Raw genomic sequence first — 20,131 nt, 5'->3', positions numbered from 1 at the left:
TATTCTAGAGCTGCTTGGGAAGTAGCATTTTCTTTGTAGCATGCCCTTTGTGGTCCTAACAAATCACAACTAATATTTGCATTTTTGCACTCTCCATTCAAACCTTAAAGCTTTATTAATAATAAGGGGGACAATTTATTTCCTCCCCACAACCGTTAAACCTCCCCTCCACTTTTTCAGTGTTATTAAGCAGGCTGAAACATGCTGTTGCTAGGTATATATGGCAGTACTATTGGAAGCGCATCACAAAAACACCTTTGCACCCACCATAGCCTGAACAAGAGACATCGATCTTCTCAATGGGGAGGAAGACTCCAGAAGATAGAGTAAACTAAATAATTTCCTACTAAGCAATAGGAAGTGGGAGAGCTAAAGTAATTTCTCATGTGAAAAAGGAATGAGAAGGGAGTAAGTTAAGGATCAAGCAATACAAGAAGATTTACTTGATTTTGTACGGATGTTTGAAAGCAGTGGAAAAACAATGAGCTGAGAAACACAGAATTTGCTGGAGAGGCAGTATTTTTCTGTCATTTAGACTGGTAGAGAATTCACATAAAATACATTTTTAATCATTCAAATACTGTGCCATATATAAAAACAATGATCAAAATAAGGAGTAGTGTTGTCTTAGTGCACAGGCAAACAAGCAATTCAGTTTGCTTGTAGGTGGAAAAACTTAGCATATTGAGAGAAACTACCTATTTTGTTCTATTTAGCAACCTGAATGTTCATAAAATAGAAAAAACAGCACATCGTGAATAAACTGTGGAATGATTAATACATGCCTTGGATGCACTGAGAGAGATGAGACTAAAAGATGTAGCCTTAAACCTCACGAGATAAATATTAACGACCATTAAACACGCTTCAACATGACATCACATTATGGCTTTTCAGTTTTGAAAAGGAAAACCCAATTGCTTTTCCTATTCCACAATTATTTAATACAGTTTCAAAAAACAAAGACGTATTTAAATTTAACCTAAACCCCAAATTGTTAAATACTCAGAACATGAAGTTGATGGACCTTAAAGGTTGCACAGGTCACCACATAAAACCAGCTGAGTTCAAGCTTTCCTTTCAAAGCTGAGCTATTGCTAGAGAAGAATGCACACTACTGACTTTCATTAAGTTTCCACAATTTCAGTCTCTCTTTTGCAAGACACCAGTAGTAGCAGGAAGCTCAGAAATAACAGTTGTAATTAACTATTACTGTTTACTAACAATGGGAAGTACTTCATGCCTTTGACTTATTAAATTGCCAGCTGAACAAAAATAGTGGAGATGTCCCTTTGAGATGTTAAATAACTTGCCATAAATTATTTATTCCATAAGCAAGTCCTAACTAAATACTTTGGAAAAAAAATGTAAGCCATTAAAGAAAATCTTCCTATCTCTACAGGGACGTTATGAAGATATTATTGTTTGTGTAACAGGTAAGCATGTTACAATCTCAAACGATAGGTATATGAGATACTGAATGCTATTCTAAGGGAAAATCATGCAACATTTTCTTTTCCAATATTATTGGATAGAGTCTAAATCCTAATGTACTTTTAAAATGTAATTTCAGAAACAGATACAAGACAACAGAGAGAAAATCCTGACACACCTTTACTTTGTTTAAAAGCACAAACAGACTTGCTGTCTTAAACTATCTAGTTCACCTGTTGCCTCACATCTACATGTCTATTATGAGAAAACTTGCATACTGACTGTGGTTTGGTGCTTTGGCGAGGAAGGAGAGGACTCATTTTCCGGACAGTTGGGCTTTGAAGCAGCTGGAAATTCCTACAAGAAAAATAGATGATGCAACCAGTTATTCTCCTTCCTACAATAATATTATTTATATCAGTCCTGGAAAGAAAAAAGATAAGTCATTTTACAATCTCAGTCCTGGACTATGGATCGTTTTCTGAAGCATAAGTAGTATACTGAAGTACTGATATTATAAAATTGTTAACTCAGCAGGAGCTCCTGCAAGATTTACAGAATCCAAACAAACTGAGTTAATGTGGACATGTTCGCTGAAAAGGAATAGTAACACCATCTTCACTATGCCATATTAGTTTACAATGATGCTTCTTAATATAAGCACAATTTTTGTATGGTATTATTTTAAAAATTCACCTGTTGTCAAAAGGTAAATCATGTTCTGGATACTAATGTGTTCTGGGTACGGGTGGGAATACGTGGTATTAGGTAAGAAATGTTCAGAGGAAATACGCCTGTGCTTGGTTGGTAACTGTACAAATACAAAATTATTTTAACGTGTGGATAATTATTACATAGATTTTGCTAAATATTCTGAAGTAATTTTGGTTAAATTTCTTGTAATCAGTGACTAGAAGTTTCTGGAAAAAATCCAAGAGAATCTGGTTTACTGAATTATGTATTAATTATGCCTCAAAAAGGGAAGTGCTAAATCTCGAAAGACCAGGAAAGTTATTCAACTGAAAATTTTTTTTTTTTTTTAAATTAAGTGTTTCCTCTGAAGCTCTTTATGATCATTCTGCGTTTGAAAAGTTTTGTGCAACTTTCCCCTACACATCTTCAGTGGCAATATTTCATATAAGAGACATTGTTTGGTTTTACCTGTTATTGATTGAAATTCTCTTTCTTATTCACTTTCCCAGGTACTTCTCCAAAGGTTAGACCAAAACGAGATTAGTGAACTGTCTCACTGCATATTTAATATTAAAGCAATAGTTTTTCCAGGGGCATGCATAACACTCATGATATAGCCCCAGATTCCTAAGTGGCCCCCTCAAGGATTGAACTAACAACCCTGGGTTTAGCAGGCAAATGCTCAAACAGCTGAGCTACCCATGTCTCCCCCAATATAAATGTTTGAAATCTATCCACAAGTCTAACTATAGCAGTAGCATGCTAGCTTTTTTACAGTCATGGTCACCAAGGGCATTAGAGTTGTAGAAAAAAATCTAAATACTAAAATTCATGTTTCCTAATTTTACTTCACTTATAAGGAAAGACAAAAATCTCCTCTGACTGTCACACAGAAATGTAAATATGGACAAATATGTACAAACACCATAGTGCATATCGCCCGTTGCTGCTAGGCATCGAGCAGGTACTGATTGACATTGCTGAGTTATAAATTGTGAAGTTAATTTTTGTAGCCCACTTGGTGACCTACACTGCTGCTCCTGTTGCCCACTTCAAGTGCTCCTTTGACTTCATAGAGAAAGAAATAATTTTGTTTTTTTCCCAGAAATTGTTTCCTAGAAGTTGGATGTGTTTCAACAAACAGTGATCCGCATTACTATCTGCACCTACCAGGCTAAGTGCATTTTAGATTGAGGATATAAAGGGGTAAGTTATTTTCCCTGTTAGTGCTATGAAAAAAAAAAGCCACCTAAAATTTAATTTAAACAGGAAAACTCCAATGCATCTGATCGTGGACTACCCCTCACCACCTCCCATCCCATCCAAGCCAATGCAATGCCACGATGGTCATCCATCCACCTTCCAGTGGGTACCTCAATGATCTGAACAAGGGTTGTGATATTTTCAAATTCCACTTTCCATTCAATGTTAGCTTTTTGCTCCTCTCTCTATTTTCTTTTCTCAGAACATTTGCACATTAGCATAGAGACTGCAGTTTTCGAAGAGCATTTGCAAGTGCATACTGCCTCACCAGCGCATGTAGTAGGCTCTTACAGCTAGCCATAAGTGCTCACCAGGTGACAACGAATTAAACTATTGGCTCAGACTGAATATGTATTATATATGCAAAGCCTTGAAATGCCCAATGCAGTGGCTGTATCACCTTTCAGGGATGTAGATGATACTTAGTCCTGCCATGAGTACAGGACACTTGACTAGATGACCTCTAGGTCTTGAAGTCCCTTCCAGTCCTATGATTCTATGATCAATAATTTCCTAGCTTGTTTTGAAAGGATAGGTCTGGGGAAAAAAGGAGGAGGTGTTGCATTGTACATCAAGAACATATACACTTGCTCTGAGGTCTAAGAGAAAGTGAGCACAGACCTACTGAGAGTTTCTAGGTGAGGATAAAGGGCAAAAGAATAGTAGCAATGTTATGGTGGGGTCTATTATAGGCCACCAAATCAAGAAGAGGAAGTGGATGAGTGATTCTACAAACTGGTAACAAGATTAGCTAACACATGAGCAAGTATTAATCTGGATTTTAACTTCCCTGATATCTGTTGGAAGACTATTATAGCACAGCTTAATATGTCCTTCAAATTTTTAGCATGAGTAGGGAACAACCTTCTGATTCAGGAAATTGAGGAAACGAGAAGGGGGTCATCCATTTTGGATTTGGTTTTGACCAACAGAGATGAAGTAGTTGCAAACGGGATGGTGGCTGAGAACTTGGGAGGACGTGATCATGATCTGACAGAATTCAGAATCCTATGGAAAGGAGGACATGAAAACAGCAAAAGAAGGATGTTAGACTAAACAAGGCGAATTTTAACCAACTCAGAAAAATAGTAGGCAAGGTCCCAGGGAAAGACAAATTAGGAAGAAAAGGAGTCAAAAGGAGCTGGCAGTTCCTAAAAGATATGATACTAGAGGCTCAACATCAAGCTATTCTGATGTACAGGAAAGGTAAGAAGAGCCACAGGAGGCCATGTGGCCGCACAAGGATCTTTTTATCTAAAACCCAAAAGGCATACATACAGGAAATGAAAGGAGGGGCATGTCACCAAAGAAGTATATACAGGAATAACGCAAGCATGTAGGGACAAAACTCAGGAAAACCAAGGCAAAGAATGAGTTAGGCTGGCAAGAAACGTTAGAGACAACAAGAAGGGGTTCTTCAAACACGTCAGGCAAAAGGGAAAGATCAAGGATTGTGTGGGTCGGCTGCTCCATGGAGAAGGTGAACTGGTAACAGACGATGTTAGGAAGGCAGAGGTGCTCAATAACTACTTTGCTTCAGTCTTCTCACAAAAATAATGTGACCACACAACTAGCTAAGATACCATAGTCAATAAAGGGGAAGGGATGCAAATCAGGATAAGTAAAGAACACATTAGAGATTTTTTGACCAATCTGAATAAGTTCAAATCAGCGGGGCCCGATGCTATTCACCTGAGGGTACTGAAGGAATTAGCTGAAGTAATTTTGCAATACTGTTTGCAAACTCATGGATGATAGAAGAGGTCCCGGAAGACTGAAGAAGGGCTAACGTAATACTCGTCTTTAGACAGGGGAAAAAGGAGGAGCTGGGGAACTACAGACCAGTCCGCCTGACTTCAATATCTGGGAAGCGACTAGAGCAATGTATAAAACATTCAATTTACAAATACCTGGAGGATGAAATGGTAATAACTAGAAACCAGCATGGCTTTACCAAGAACAAATTATACCAAACCAGCTTGATTTTCTCCTTTGACAGGGTAACTGATTTGGTGGATAGTGGGAATGCAGTGGACATAATATACCTGGACTTCAGCAAGGCTTTTGATACGATCCCACATGACATTCTGGTAAGTAAGCTCGAAAAGTGCGGGCTTAGTGGAACTACCATTACGTGGATGCATAATTGCTAAACAATGCATAGAAAGAGTCACTATTAATGGAATGATGTCAGGTTGGAGGGAGGTCTCAAGTGGAATTCCACAGAGTTCTGTTCTGGGTCCAGTGTTGTTTAACATCTTTATTCCTACACCCAGATCATTAATAGAGAGTGTGCTGATCAAATTTGCAAAGGATACAAAGCTTCTGGAGGACAGAGTTAAGATTCAGAGGAATCTTGATAAATTGGAGAACTGGGCTACAGACAACAAACTGAAATTCAACAAAGACAAATGTAAAGTGCTACACTGAGAAAAGAAAAACCAAATGCATATATAGAATGGAAGGTAACTGGCTTGGTAGCAGCCCTGCTGAAAAGGATCTGGGAGTTGTGATGGATCACAACCTCAACATAAGTCAAGTACATGATGCTGTTGTAAATAAGCAAATGCATTAATAGAGGTATACTATGCACGTCATGGGAGCTGATAGTACTGGTCAGGCCTCAGCCAGAGCATTGTGTCCAATTTTGCTCACCAATGTACAGAAAGGATGTGGAGAAACTTGAAAGGATCCAGAAGTGAGCAAAGATGATCAGAGGGATGGAATGCAAGCCATATGAGCAAAGGCTGAAGGAACTGGATATGTTTAGTTTGGAAAAGAGGAAATTGAAGTGTGACATGAAAGTCTTGAAATACTTGAAAGGTTGCAATAAAAAAAAGATGGAGAAAAGTTGTTCTCCCTTGCCAGATAGGGCAGGACAAGTTCAAACTACAGCATAGCACATTTAGATTAAATCTCAGGAAAAACTTAACTCTAAGAACAGTAGGACAATGGAACAGATAGTCTAGGCAGGCTGTGGAAGCTCCTTCAATAGAGGTTTTCAAAAAGAGGCTGGATAGCCATTTGTTTCAGATGGTTTAGACACAACAAATCCTGCATCTTGACAGGGGGTTAGACTAGATGACCCTGGCGGTCCCTTCTAACCCTGTGATTCTATAAACATTTGTACTAGTTGCCTTTAAAGCCAGTGCAAGATCTTTACATTTGTGCAGCTGGATTTGAGTTAATCTACAACAATCTCTCTCCAATGTGAACAAGCTGCTGCAAGTGTTAATTCTTTACTGGCTCATGTTGTTTCACATAGTTCCACTCTACAAAATAGCGTCCAACTCTTTGTTTGGTGCTATGAGATAGGTGCACCAGGAACCAGAGAATACAATGATACAACCGCAGCCACAAGGTAGGCTGAGTGTGGATGTACCAAAATGGCAAACCACCACCACGTGCGTGTGCATGGAAAAACCAATTTATAAAACATTTTATTTGCTCAGTGTTCTGCAACAACTTCCTTGGTTAGTATAGTCACACCCAAGGACAACCCAGTGATAACAAGAAATCTTACTCTAGGAGAAGAGTCTCTGGTGAAAAACAAGGCCTACAAAATTAAGCCTAGAACCAATGGAGCCCATTAAATACATGCCAGTAGTCCTGATTTGGCTGGACCATCCCTGAGTTTTGAAATTAGACTGAGAACAGGATTTTGTGAGGTGGGCTCTTCTATAGGCTAAGATAAGCATCTAAAGGTAAGTCTGCACTGCAATAGAAGAGCCTGGGTTAGTTGACTTGAGCCCAGGCTGAGGGGCAAAAAATTGCAACACAGACATTCAGGCTTTGGCTGGAGCCCACGCTCTGGGGGACCCTCTGCGTCCCAGAGCCCAGGGTCCAGCCTAAGCCCAATGTCTACACTCAATATTTAGCCCCACAGTCCAAGCCCAAATCAGCTAACTTGGGCCAGCTGAGGCTGTGCTGCAGGTCTTTTATTGAAGTATAGACGTACTTTAAATGTCTGAATGCTTTTAGAAACCGTAAGTCACTGAAAATAAGATTCACCAGAATGCACACACCCCCAAACTTCCACAGCTCCCAGCCCCCAACCTAGGTAATAATGATCTCAATATTGGCAAGTATTTAACTGGTGACACACTGTCAGGAACATGACAATACAATGGACTACTACAGCTCTTTGGACAGAGTCCTCACATCAGAGATAGAGAATTGCCACTTCCAGGAAAGCAAAGATTAAGAGATTCAGTCTAATAGAATTTAGTGAACAATCACCTCTGTAGCACTTTTCATTATCAACCACAAAACGCTTCCCAGAGGAGGATAAGCACTTCTGTGCTCATTTTGTGCGTGGAAACTGACAGTGCCACAGAACTAGGCTTCCTAACACCAGTGTGGTGCTCTATCTATTGGACAACACCTTTTCCCTCAAATATCAGTTCTATATACAATTATTTGTTTTCAGCAAGTTGAATAGTGAGTTGTTTTTGCTTTGTTTTTCAATATTCAACTTGCTCCATTGCAAGGTTAAAGTAAAATTTTAATAAAAGACCAAATAAAATTAATAACTTGCAATATTACCAAAAGATTTTTAAAATTTAGGTTTATTGTTCAATACTTATGTTTCCTGTTTACTTTTTGTATTCAGTAGCTTTGAAAATGAAAATAATTAGCAACATTTTGCAATATCTGGCTTGCAAACACAGCAGAACCTTTATTTTAAAAAGTTGGAATCTTTAAAACACTTGTTTTAGTCTTATTTTTACAAAACCTTAATTCTGACTTAGTCTAAACGGGTTGAAGTAAAAGTGTTCTTCAGTGTGTGAACGCACATGTAGGAATCAAAAGTATCCTGGTTCTTCCAGTCATTGCTGAAACCGTAACTCTGTAAAGCGCGGAGTGTCCTAAACTGACTTCAGTGGGAATTAGGAGCACATAGAACATCAAGCCTTGAAGCACTGTCTATACTAGGAAAGTTTCTAATCAGTTTTTAAAACAATTCCACTAATTGTTTCAGTAAAAATGTTTCACAGGGGTGGTGCATGCAGAGAGGGGCAGTGCACGGAGCCACATCCCATCCCATCCCGCCTGGACCCCCAGCAGGGGCACATTGGCCCCTTCCGGGAGCAGTGTGGTGCCGGGGTAGGCAAGGAGCCTGTCTTAGCCTCGTTGCGCCTGCTGCCGACCGGGAGTTGCCGGAGGTAAGTGCTGCCCGGCAGGAGGCCACATCCCAACCCCAGCCCTGAGCCCCCTCCCGGAGCCAGCAACCTGTACATCCTCCTGCACCTCAACACTCTGCCCCAGCCTGGAGCCCTCTCCTGCACCGAAACTCCGTTCCAGAGCCCGTACCATGCACCCTCTCCTGCACCCAACCCCCTATCCCAGACTCAGCCCAGAGCACCCTCCCACACTGCAAACCCCTTGGCCTCTGCCCAGAGCCCGCATCCCTTCCCGAATCCCCTACCCCAGCCCGGTGGGAGTGAGTGAGGGTGGGGGAGAGTGAATGATGGAGAGAGCGGGGGGATGGAGTGAGCAGGGCGGGGCAGATCCTGGGTTGCCCTTAGATTCAAAAAGTGATCTTGGGTGCAAAAAGATTGGAGACCACTGATCTATGCCATCAAGATTTTTTGAGGGAGGGTGGGGGGGAAGAAGCAGATTTAACTATAGTATACAGCATTTGCCCATCTGAGGAAGTATTAACATTTAATACAGAATTGTGTGCAGCACAATCTCCAACGTGTTCTTTAGTATGTTACTTTTTCTCAAGAAGTTTGCGTTAACTGATATGACTATATTACATGAAAATATAAGGTTCCTTCTAATTCAGATTTGTTGCTTGGTGTTTTTTTGCAAATTATATAATCTTGAAGAACTAAAGCTCCTGTGGATTATAAAGAACTAGACTATTAGTCCACAATTTCTGGAAATATATATTTTTATCCATCCATCTTTTATCCATGGTTTTGACTAATTTTTATGTTTAAACCTTTATTCCAAAGAGCTATGGTACCTATGGAGTTCCCTGCGGTAAGGTCCATTAGTATTTTATAGGCTAATATTAAAATTTATTAAGGTCAAAGGGTTTATAGTAGACTTTTCAATAGGATGCAGATCCTGCAGGTCTTTTTAACATTGAAGTATTTTAAAAAGTTGCTTCTGAATTGCAGGTAGTACAGCCAGTTTTTGTTTCAAACACATTTTTGTTATCGGTATAGGAAGACCGCTATTTGTGAACGATTATTTTACAGTTTCTTTTGAGTCCCAATCTTGCCCACATTTGGAATATGGGATCTATGAATCCTTGTGGAAAGCCTTGACTCCTACTACTATTTTCTATTGTGTTCAGAGAACTTTCCTAATCTTGAACCAGACTATACCTTGCATAAAGGGGATGTACCATGGCTCGGCCATATAATAAATTTCTCTTAACAAAACAAAGTTTTCAATAAAGTAACATGGGCAGGTGAAAACTGTGATTCCAAGACAAATACTACCCAATGGCTCCCGGGCACTGTGTGTATTCTAATTGGGTAGTCCAATAGTATTTTTTGAAGCCAGGTAATCCAATACATTCACCCTCTTTTGGGCACCTGAGTTTACTCAGTGCCGCTCATCATCGTTTCTGGAAGAAAGCATTCTATTTCTACCGAGAGAAAGAATGATTTAAAATAAAAATACATCTGGATACAGTTATAATATTCTAAACAGCATATTCATTTTTATTAGTCACTCTACTCAACAGAAATGCAAAACTTTTTCCTTTTAACAAGAGTTTTAACATTTGTAATTGTAGTTGCCCATTTATGTTTATACAACTATGGAGATCCATATTCCCAACTATCTAATTTTCCCCTTTGCCTTTATCAAAGAGAAATTTTCAGGAGGAAAGCATGCATCCATTCCAACCGATAGGAATCAGATTTTAACTAGTTTATCTTATATCCTCAGTATTGCAAAGTTACCTATGATTTCCATTAAAATCCTGAGACTGATTGCTCTGGCTGAATTATGAAAGCTAGAAACTCACCAGGATACAATGCTAGTTTCATTTCTTTTCCATTTATATTGATACTTATAATTTACTGAAAGCATCTCATGGTAATAACTAATTCGGCTATTGCTAAAATGAGATATAATAGGGTAAGTGGGCACACTTGTCGCTTTAATTTTATTGAAGTTTCTTTATATTTTGTTCGGTGCCAGGAGGGCCTAAGTGAGGGGGACCATCAGCAATCACTGTGCAAGGAGCAGCTTTTAAAAATGAGACTGAAAGAGCTACTCAACTCAGTTGATCTCTGCAGAGAAATTAGAGCCACTTGTTTAGCACGTTCAATACCCTCTATATAAGCAAAAATAGCTCCATGTGACAATAGCATATCCTCAACATTATTAGCCGAAATGTTCTCCTCACCAAACCAAATACAAAGGAACTCAAGAGAATATCTGTTAAAAGAATAAAGTCACTACATATTTCTACTATCATTCCAATCTTAAAAGATAATATTTAGCTTGGCAAATACCCATGTGTGCCTAATATTACTGTGACAGTGAAACCCATATAAACACCTATTGAAAAAGGAAACTGTAAATGTTTGCACTTCACCAGCGTTTTCATACCATAACTCTGCTGCTGACAGTTCAAACCTTCAGATACAATGTACCGAGCATTTTACATAATTGATATTACATTGCTAAATATTATCCATTTTTAACCAAAACATAGGTGGTTTCTAATTAAAGGCAAGTAAACGGTTTTGAATATACAAAGCCTAAATTAATGTTAGTTAAAATTCATCAGCCAGTCAAATGAAGGCTATGGAAACAGTTCAGAAGAAAGGAAAACAGCCCAATAAAGATAAAAAATAAGCTACTCTATTTCAAAATAAAAAGAAAGATACCAGTTTATCAAGTTGTCCTTGGTTTCATCAAATATTTACGCACACTACATGGTATGTAGCATAGAAAAACTGCCAATAATGAATCCTTCAGAAATTAGTGTGAATTAAACACTTCACAAACCAGACAATGACCAAAATACTAACATGCTCTTTAACTCATTCCTACCTTATCATTGGTGTCCAACACAATCGTGCTGTGCCTCCACTTTGTTAAAACTATTGGTTCTTGTAGCCTCCTGTCCAGACTCCTACTCTTAATTATTTCTCTTTGCTGTTGTGGTGAATCATTACACTAAAGAAGAGAAAAATCACACTATCAACAGGGTCAAAATTATACTAACACAAAACCCAGGTAATTCATCTGTATATTTTCCAGCAGTACCACTGATTCAGCCATGAAACTGTTAACAATAGCCTACATTTTTAAACCCTAAATCTTGAAAGCTAAATTTTCTGGTGCTGTTTTCTGAAGAGGTAAACAGGTACTAGCCTGATGTGATAGTGCACTGCACTGTCATTCAGGTGTTTGATTTCTGATCCCAAATTCTTGCTGCCTGCACCTGTAGGCATTGGGAATGCCACCAAAGCACTACAGTGTTATCAGCCACTCTTTAACAGAGTGGAATTAACATTGGATTTAGACCTGGGAAGTGTTAAGAGCACTACAAACACAATTGTATAAAAGGGGTGTGTCATGTCACCCTATTGTGATACCTCTGAATCAAGAACTATGATAAGGTCTGAGGGTGTAACGTCCAATCCTGTTTGGCCAGAAGGATGTTTGTGGGGGAAGAAAGGAGACACTGCAAGGTAGTCTATTCTGATACAGCAATTCCTGTCTCCTAGTGGTGGCAATGCAATAACTTTACTTCCTAGACCAGATTTATGCTACATTTAACCACAAACAAATATATACTTAGAGTAAAAAGTTGCAATTTAGTTTAATATCCTGATAGTAACCAAAGAGGTATGACTTAGCCCTCGTCCAGACTACCCCGCCGTATCGGCGGGTTAAAATCGATTGCTCGGGGAGCGATATATCGCGTCTAATCTAGACGCGATATATCGATCCCCGAGCGCGCTTATATCGATTCCGGAACTCCATCAACCCGAACGGAGTTCCGGAATCGACACGGAGAGCCGCGGACATCGATCCCGCGCCGTCTGGACGGGTGAGTAATCCGATCTTAGATATTCGACTTCAGCTACATTATTCACGTAGCTGAAGTTGCGTATCTAAGATCGATTTCCCCCCCCTAGTCTGGACGAGCCCTTAGAGAAAGGCACAAAGTCTATAAGCAGGGCCATGCATATTCTGTATAATAGTAGCCCTAAACTTTGCAGCAAGCCCACCATCTCTGGCACAATAGCACTAAGTTATTATGTGCACAGAAATTCATGCAACATCCAAGTAAGTTAAAAAACATTCCAAACAAAGCTTTTTATTGAATATACAAACAGCAAATAAGAATGATATGACATTTTAACAATAAAAAAATCTTGACTGGAATTTCTTTCTGGGGCAATGCTAAAGTAGCAGAACCTGCGCTTTGAAACACATTAGACAACTAAGAATGAACTTGTTGATTCACTACACAAAGGATTGTAATCCATTGAGTTTGGCATATGACAGAAGCAGGACATCATAGTTTTATTAAAATGTAAAAAGGGGATGATGATGTGCCATTGCACTCTAGATGATTTTATGAAAATATGCTGTGTGAATATAATGTAACTAAAATATGCTTCATGCAAAACGTTTCTTGTAAGGTATCATTACAAAGCTTATAATCTACTGAGTGTGGTCATCTTATTTGTATAAATGTATCACTCTTGTATCTGAAACTAGAAATATGAAATATAACTCTGAGGGCCTGTTTTAATTATGCAATGTGTGGGCTATTAATGGTGGTTTGGTATCTTGATGGCTCCCATCGGCCAGGACAATTGACTGTGAATGGCTCTGTTTGCAGGCAGGCCTTCCTGTGAGTCAAGCTGGGAGGAATGAAGGCTTGGAATCTCACAGGAAACGTGACCATGTCAACCTGGTACTGAAATACATCTTAAACCTGGTGCTTTTCCATTTAGAAAGGGGGGGGGGGGCGCCAGAGAGATAACAGATTCCCGCCTTGTGCCAAAGCCACATAAGGGGGTGGAACAGAACAAAGGGGGCTGCAATCATGAGAAATCCCCTTGCTACCACCTGAGCTGGAACAAGGGCTTTACCAGCAGAAAGGATTGTGCCAAAACTAGGAAGATGTCGAGTTTGTGAAAGAAACTTATTGAAACATCTCTGAGGGTGTGATTTTTATCTATATTCATTTTTATTACTGTATTAGGCCTAGATTTGCATGTTTTATTTTATTTTACTTGGTAATTCACTTTGTTCTGTCTGTTACTACTTGGAACCACTTAAATCCTACTTACTTTATTTAATAAAATAAACTTTTTACTTATTAATTAACCTAGAGTACGTATTAATACCTGGGGGGTGGAGGGGGAACAGCTGTGCATCTCTCTCTATCAGTGTTATAGAGGGCGAACAATTTATGAGTTTAAAAACGGATTTATTTGAGGTTTGGACCCCATTAGGAGTTGGGCATCTGAGTGTTAAAGACAGGAACACTTCTTAAGTTGCTTTCAGTTAAGTCTATAGTTTTGGGGCACGTGGTTCAGACTCCGTGTCTGGCTCAACAAGACAGGGTGTTTGAGTCCCAAGCTGGCAGGGAAAGAAGTAGTTTTGGCAAATCAGTTGGCAGCCCCAAGGGGGTATCTGTGATCCAACCCATCACAGATTACACTAACCTCAATCGTAGAGTGCTTTAAGACCTACTGATGAAAAGTATTATGCAAGAGCTAGGAATTATTATTCTCAGATTTGCCACTGACTCATTATGGTAACATCTGGCAAGTCACAACCTCTTAACGCCTCAGTTTTTCTATGTGTAAAATGGGAATAACACATACTGATACTTATGAAGCACTTTGAGATCTACTAATGAAAATTTAGACAAATGTAATGAATTAACATCCTGAGCTGCACCATGCTCCAATAAAGGGTAAATACTGCTACTGCCATGGCAGATACCATGCTTATGTTTGCAGCTTTTCATTTTATTATATATAGGATTCATGCTTCAACAAGAAATGTAAAAAAAAAAGTAGTGATTTTTCATGTCTTATTGAAATATTTCCACATGCATCACAAGAACGAATCACTGCAAATGGAGAACCTCACGTTAAAAAGAATAAAATTTAGTAATTGTGTCTAAGACAAACATACAAGTCTCCTATACTAGTAAGAATTATTTCACATCTGAGAACATAGAACATGGATTCAGTACACGCATGTCTGCATGACAACTGGAACAAGTACAGTGAAATAGTGAGGTCTGTGTGGCTGTCACAGTTTGTTCCCATGTCAAATCAGAGCTGAATGGTCAGCCATTTAGTCTTTCAGAAGTGTTCTTCCTCATGTGTGCTGGAGTGCATCTAATCTCTGGTTACTTCAGGGGTAGGAAACCTATGGCATGTGTGCCGAAGGCGGCATGCGAGCTGATTTTCAGTGGCATTCACGCCGCCTGGGTCCTGGCCACCAGTCCGGGGGGGGGGGGGGGGGGGGGCTCTGCATTTTAATTTAATTTTAAATGAAGCTTCTTAAAATTGTAACAACCTTATTTACTTTACATACAACAATAGTTTAGTTATATATTATAGACTTATAGAAAGAGACCTTCTAAAAAAGTTAAAATGTATTAGTGGCACGCAGGGCCACCCAGAGGATTCAGGGGGCTTGGGGTCTTCGGCAGCGGGGGGGCCCATGCCACCGAATTGCCGCTGAAGACCCGGCACTTTGGTGGCGGGTCTCAGGGCGGAAGGACCCCCGCCATGGGTCTTCAGGGCATTTCAGCGGCGGGTCCTGGAGCAGAAGGACCCCGCCACCGCCGAATTGCCGCCGAAGACACAGAGAGGAAGAAGCTCCGGGGGCCTGGGCCCTGTGAAAGTTTTACGGGGCCCCCAGAGCGAGTGAAGGATCCTGCTCCAGGGGCCCCGAAAAACTCTCATCGGGGCCCCTGCGGGGCCTTGGGCAAATTACCCCACTTGTCTTCCCCCCCAGGCGGCCCTGCTGGCAAGCAAAACCTTAAATCAGGCCATGGCTACACTGGAGAGTTGCAGCGCTGGTGATGGGGTTACAGCGCTGCAACTCACTCTGTGTCCACACTTGCAAAGCATGGCCAGCGCTGCAACTCCCTGGTTGCAGCGCTGGCTGTACACCTGGTCCGCCTGGGGTGCAGCGATTCCAGTGCTGGTGATGCAGTGCTGGTCATCAAGTGCGGACACCAACAGCGCTTTTATTGGCCTCCAGGGTATTAGGAGGTATCCCAGCATACCTTTTCAGCCACTCTGCTCATCGTTTCACACTCCACTGCCCTGGGCTCAGGTGACCCGCCCTTTAAATGCCCCGGGAATTTTAAAAATCCCCTTCCTGTTTGCTCAGCCAGGTGTGGAGTGTAATCAATCAATCAGGGCTTGTCTACATCAGAAAGTTGCAGCGCTGGTGAGGGAGTTACAGCGCTGCAACTTAGGAGGTGTACACATCTGCAGGGCACCACCAGCGCTGCAACTCCCTGTTTGCAGCGCTGGCCGTACTCCCGTTTTGTCTCGGGTGTAGAGGATCCAGCGCTGGTGATCCAGCGCTGGTAATCAAGTATAGTCACTTACCAGCGCTTTTCTTGACCTCCGTGGAATAAGCAGGTATCCCAGCATACCTGAGGAAGCCTCTGGTAATCAAGCTGGTCTCCTTCCCCGGCTTGCTCTCGCGTTCCCCAAACCCCGAGCAAGCAGGTCTCCTTCCCTGAGGTTTTGCTGGGTGGTTCCGGGAACGCGAGAGCAAACCTGGGAAAGGAGACCAGCTTCGCCGCGGTTTGCTCTCGCGTTTCCCGGAACCACCCTGCAAACCGCAGGGAAGGAGACCTGCTTGCTCGGGGTTCGGGGAACGCGAGAGCAAACCGCGGCGAAGCTGGTCTCCTTTCCCGGGTTTGCTCTCGCGTTCCCGGAACCACCCAGCAAACCTCAGGGAAGGAGACCTGCTTGCTCGGGGTTCGGGGAACGCGAGAGCAAACCGGGGAAGGAGACCAGCTTTGCCGCGGTTTGCTCTCGCGTTCCCCGAACCACCCAGCAAACCGCAGGGAAGGAGACCTGCTTGTTCGGGGGTTCGGGGAACGAGAGAGCAAACCGGGAAAGGAGACCAGCTTCGCCGCGGTTTGCTCTCGCGTTCCCCGAACCTCCCTTGAAGCCGCCCAACAGCGCTGCAGTGTGGCCACATCTAACACCACTTGCAGCGCTGGTTGCTGTAAGTGTGGCCACTCTGCAGCGCTGGCCCTATACAGCTGTACTAATACAGCTGTAACAACCAGCGCTGCAAAATTTTAGATGTAGACATGGCCTCAGTGACCATGCCTCCACGCCCCAAACGAGCCCCAGCATGGAACACTTCCGAGCTGCAGGACCTCATCAGTGTTTGGAGTGAGGAAGCTGTGCAATCACAGCTGCACTCCAGCCATTGAAATTATGATACCTATGGGCAGATATCAAAGTCCTTGCTGCTAAGGGGCCATGAACGGGATGCGTTGCAGTGCAGGGTAAAAGTAAAGGAGCTGCGCAGTGCCTTCCCCTGCAGCGTGGGACATGGGTCACTTGCTGGTGGATTCTCTGCAGCTTGAGGTCTTCAAACCACAATTTGAAGACTTCAATAACTCAGGCATAGGTTAAGGGTTTGTTATAGAAGTGGATGGGTAGGGTTCTGTGGCCTGCTTTGTGCAGGGGGTCAGACTAGATGATCACATTGGTCCCTTTTGACCCTAGAATCTATGAATCTAACTGTCTGCCCTCTGCTTTCCCCACTGCTGCTCCCCAACTGTCTGCCTTCTGCTTTCCTCAATGCACAGAAACCCCAGCCCTCTGGCAGTTCCCCTTCCCAGGTGAAGTCACGGCAGAAACACTCACCCCATTGCTCGACATGCCTATGCCTTCGCTGCCGTGGCCTCTCTGTGCTATGTTAGGTATGTGGTAATGATGCTACCAAAAAGTCTACAAACTCCTTCACTGTGATAATAAACAATGTAGCCTCTGTATTAAATGTTTCTATTTATGTTTTTTTAAGTGACCTTGAATAATCCAGCCATATCACTGCCTGCGCGAAGGTTACAGAACTTGAGGAAAAATCCTAGAAAATCGAAAGAAGATTTGATCAAAGCAGTTATGAATCAGTACGCCAGAGACAGTAAGAGGCTGAAGGACTGGAGAGAGAAAATGCATAAGTGGAGACAAACACAGAGCAGGAGAAAGGAATTGGCTACCAAGAAAAGCACAAAGCAGCTGATAAGCCTCCTGGCTCACCAAACTGACTGTATGCAGTCTCTCGTAGCCATGCAGGCAGATCAGTACCGTGGTAACCCCCACCCCTCCCAAAGCTCTCTCCCTTGTTCCCCAGTGTTCGCACAAAACACCCTTCTCCAGCAGCCTGGTTCTTACCACCACCAGCTGCCCCCAACACCTGTACGTTCACCTACCAGCCCTGATAACTACAACCCTTACCCTATGCACTCAACCCCCATCACAATGCAGCATATTAATCCTGAAGTGCAGCAGGCATTGAACAGCAATCCAAGCAGGACATATTCAAACCTCTGAATGTACAGTTCACCACCCTACCCCCCTGCCCTTTTATGTACTGTATTTTGAATAAATGATTTCTTGGCTTATAAAACATTTTTTATTATTGAAGAAAGTGATAAATACTGTACCCCAAGGGAAAAACGGGCACAGCAAAGGCACCAAACATTACTGTTGGCTTTCAGCCTCAAATTGTTCCCTTAAGGCATCCCTAATCCTTGAAGCCCTTTGCTGGGCCTCTCTAGTGGCCCTGCTCTCTGGCTGTGCAAATTCAGCCTCTAGGCGTCAAACCTCGGAGGTCCATTCCTCACTGAATCTTTCACTCTCCCCTTCACAAATATTATGGAGGGTACAGCACGCGGATATAACAGCGGAGATGCTGCTTTCCCCCAAATCTAGCTTCCCGTAGAGACACCTCCAGCGCATCTTTAAACGGCCAAAAGCACACTCCACAGTCATTCTGCACCGGCTCAGCCTGTAGTTGAACCGGTCCTTCCTCCTGTCAAACTTCCCTGTATATGGTTTCATGAGCCATGGCATTAAGGGGTAAGCGGGGTCTCCAAGGATCACAATGGGCATTTCGACATCCCCTACTGTGATCTTGCGGTCTGGGAAAAAACTCCCGGCCATCAGCTTCCTGAACAGGGCACCGTTCCGAAAGATGCGTGCATCATGCACCTTTCCAGGCCATCCTGAGTAAATGTCAGTGAACCGCCCACGGTGATCCACAAGCGCTTGGAGAACCACAGAGAAATACCCCTTGCGATTAATGTACTCTGATGCCAGGTGGGGTGGTGCCAGAATAAGAATATGCGTCCCATCTATTGCCCCTCCACAGTTAGGGAAACCCATTTGTGCAAAGCCATCCACAATGTCCTGCACGTTCCCCAGAGTCACGGTTCTTCTTAGCAGGGTGCAATTAATGGCCGTGCAAACTTGCATCAACACTATTCCAACGGTCGACTTTCCCACTCCAAACTGGTTCGCCACCGATCGGCAGCTGTCTGGAGTTGCCAGCTTCCAGATTGCAATAGCCACCCGCTTCTCCACTGGCAGGACAGCTCTCAATCTCGTGTCCCTGCACCGCAGGGTAGGGACGAGCTCAGCACACAGTCCCATGAAAGAGGCTTTTCTCATCCGAAAGTTCTGCAGCCACTGCTCATCATCCCAGGCTTGCAGGACGATGTGATCCCACCACTCAGTGCTCGTTTCCCGAGCCCAAAGGCAGCGTTCCACGGTGCTGAGCACGTCCGTTACTGCCACAAGCAATTTATTGTCTTGCGCGTCAGGCGAATCAATATCATCATCTGACTCCTCACTGTCACTTTGGAGCTGAAGGAATAGCTCCACTGCCATGCGTGATGTGCTGGCAACATTCATCAGCAAGGTCCTCAGCAGCTCGGGCTCCATTTGTAACAGAAATCGCGCTGCAGACTCACAATGGCGCCAAACTGCTTGGAATGTGTAGCAAAGCACCACAGGGCATTGGAACAGGAAGCGGAAAGACCCGCACCCTTCCGTCCCCTTCCCACAAGCCACAGCGCCAAAATGGGACGAGGTGCTCTGTGGGATAGCTGCCCACAATGCACCACTCCCAACAGCACTGCAAATGCTGCAAATGTGGCCACACTGCAGCGCTGGTAGCTGTCAGTGTGGCCACACTGCAGCGCTGGCCCTACACAGCTGCACGAACACAACTCAGCACACCACTTCTGAAAGGTTGCCGACCCCTGGGTTACTTCCTTGCTAGGGGAATATCTACTCTGCAGGTATTTAGCCCACAGAGGCACTCTCACAATTCACAGTATATCAGCAGCTAAGCATTATCTAGCAACCTGGCCCATCTTACAACTAAAAACTGAACTGTCTGCTATGGGACTATGCTTACAGTTAACTCAACTTCTAGGATTCAAACAGTGTTCTCTCAAGGACTTAAAGTAATTTAAGAAATGTATAGGCTGAAAACATATTAGCTACTTATTTCCTGCTATGGAAAAATGGGATTACTACTTAATTTAGTGAATTTATGGCATCATTGTGAATTTATGGCAGTCTGTGTATGCTTTTGCATTTGATTGTTTTATTTTTAATATGCTTTTCAAATACTGTACAAGTTCAGAGTCCAGGATAAGTGTTTTGAATTCCACTGAAATAAAAATTAAATGTATTATTTTAAAATAAATCTTAAATTTGTAAAATATGCA

At 42.4% G+C, this 20,131-nt stretch overlaps 1 protein-coding gene across 10 annotated transcripts in view; it reads right to left on the bottom strand.

Annotated features, from left to right (window-relative positions):
* Positions 1-20,131, bottom strand: part of ARHGAP12 (Rho GTPase activating protein 12) — a 166,519-nt gene that overhangs the window by 39,977 nt on the left and 106,411 nt on the right. For 8 of the 10 annotated variants that reach the window (XM_050939052.1, XM_050939053.1, XM_050939054.1 and 5 more), the window contains 2 exons: positions 11,419-11,544; positions 1,717-1,791 (listed from right to left, as the gene is read on the bottom strand). In XM_050939052.1, coding sequence (XP_050795009.1) covers positions 1,717-1,791; positions 11,419-11,544 — 201 coding nt within the window. The remainder of the gene's footprint in view (positions 1-1,716; positions 1,792-11,418; positions 11,545-20,131) is intronic. The other 2 variants (XM_050939056.1, XM_050939060.1) reach the window with 1 other exon arrangement.

This window comes from Gopherus flavomarginatus, chromosome 2 (assembly GCF_025201925.1).
Source record: "Gopherus flavomarginatus isolate rGopFla2 chromosome 2, rGopFla2.mat.asm, whole genome shotgun sequence".
Taxonomy (NCBI): domain Eukaryota; kingdom Metazoa; phylum Chordata; order Testudines; family Testudinidae; genus Gopherus; species Gopherus flavomarginatus.
The sequence above is the reverse complement of the archived record's forward strand: the minus strand, read 5'-3'. Positions and strand labels throughout refer to the sequence as shown.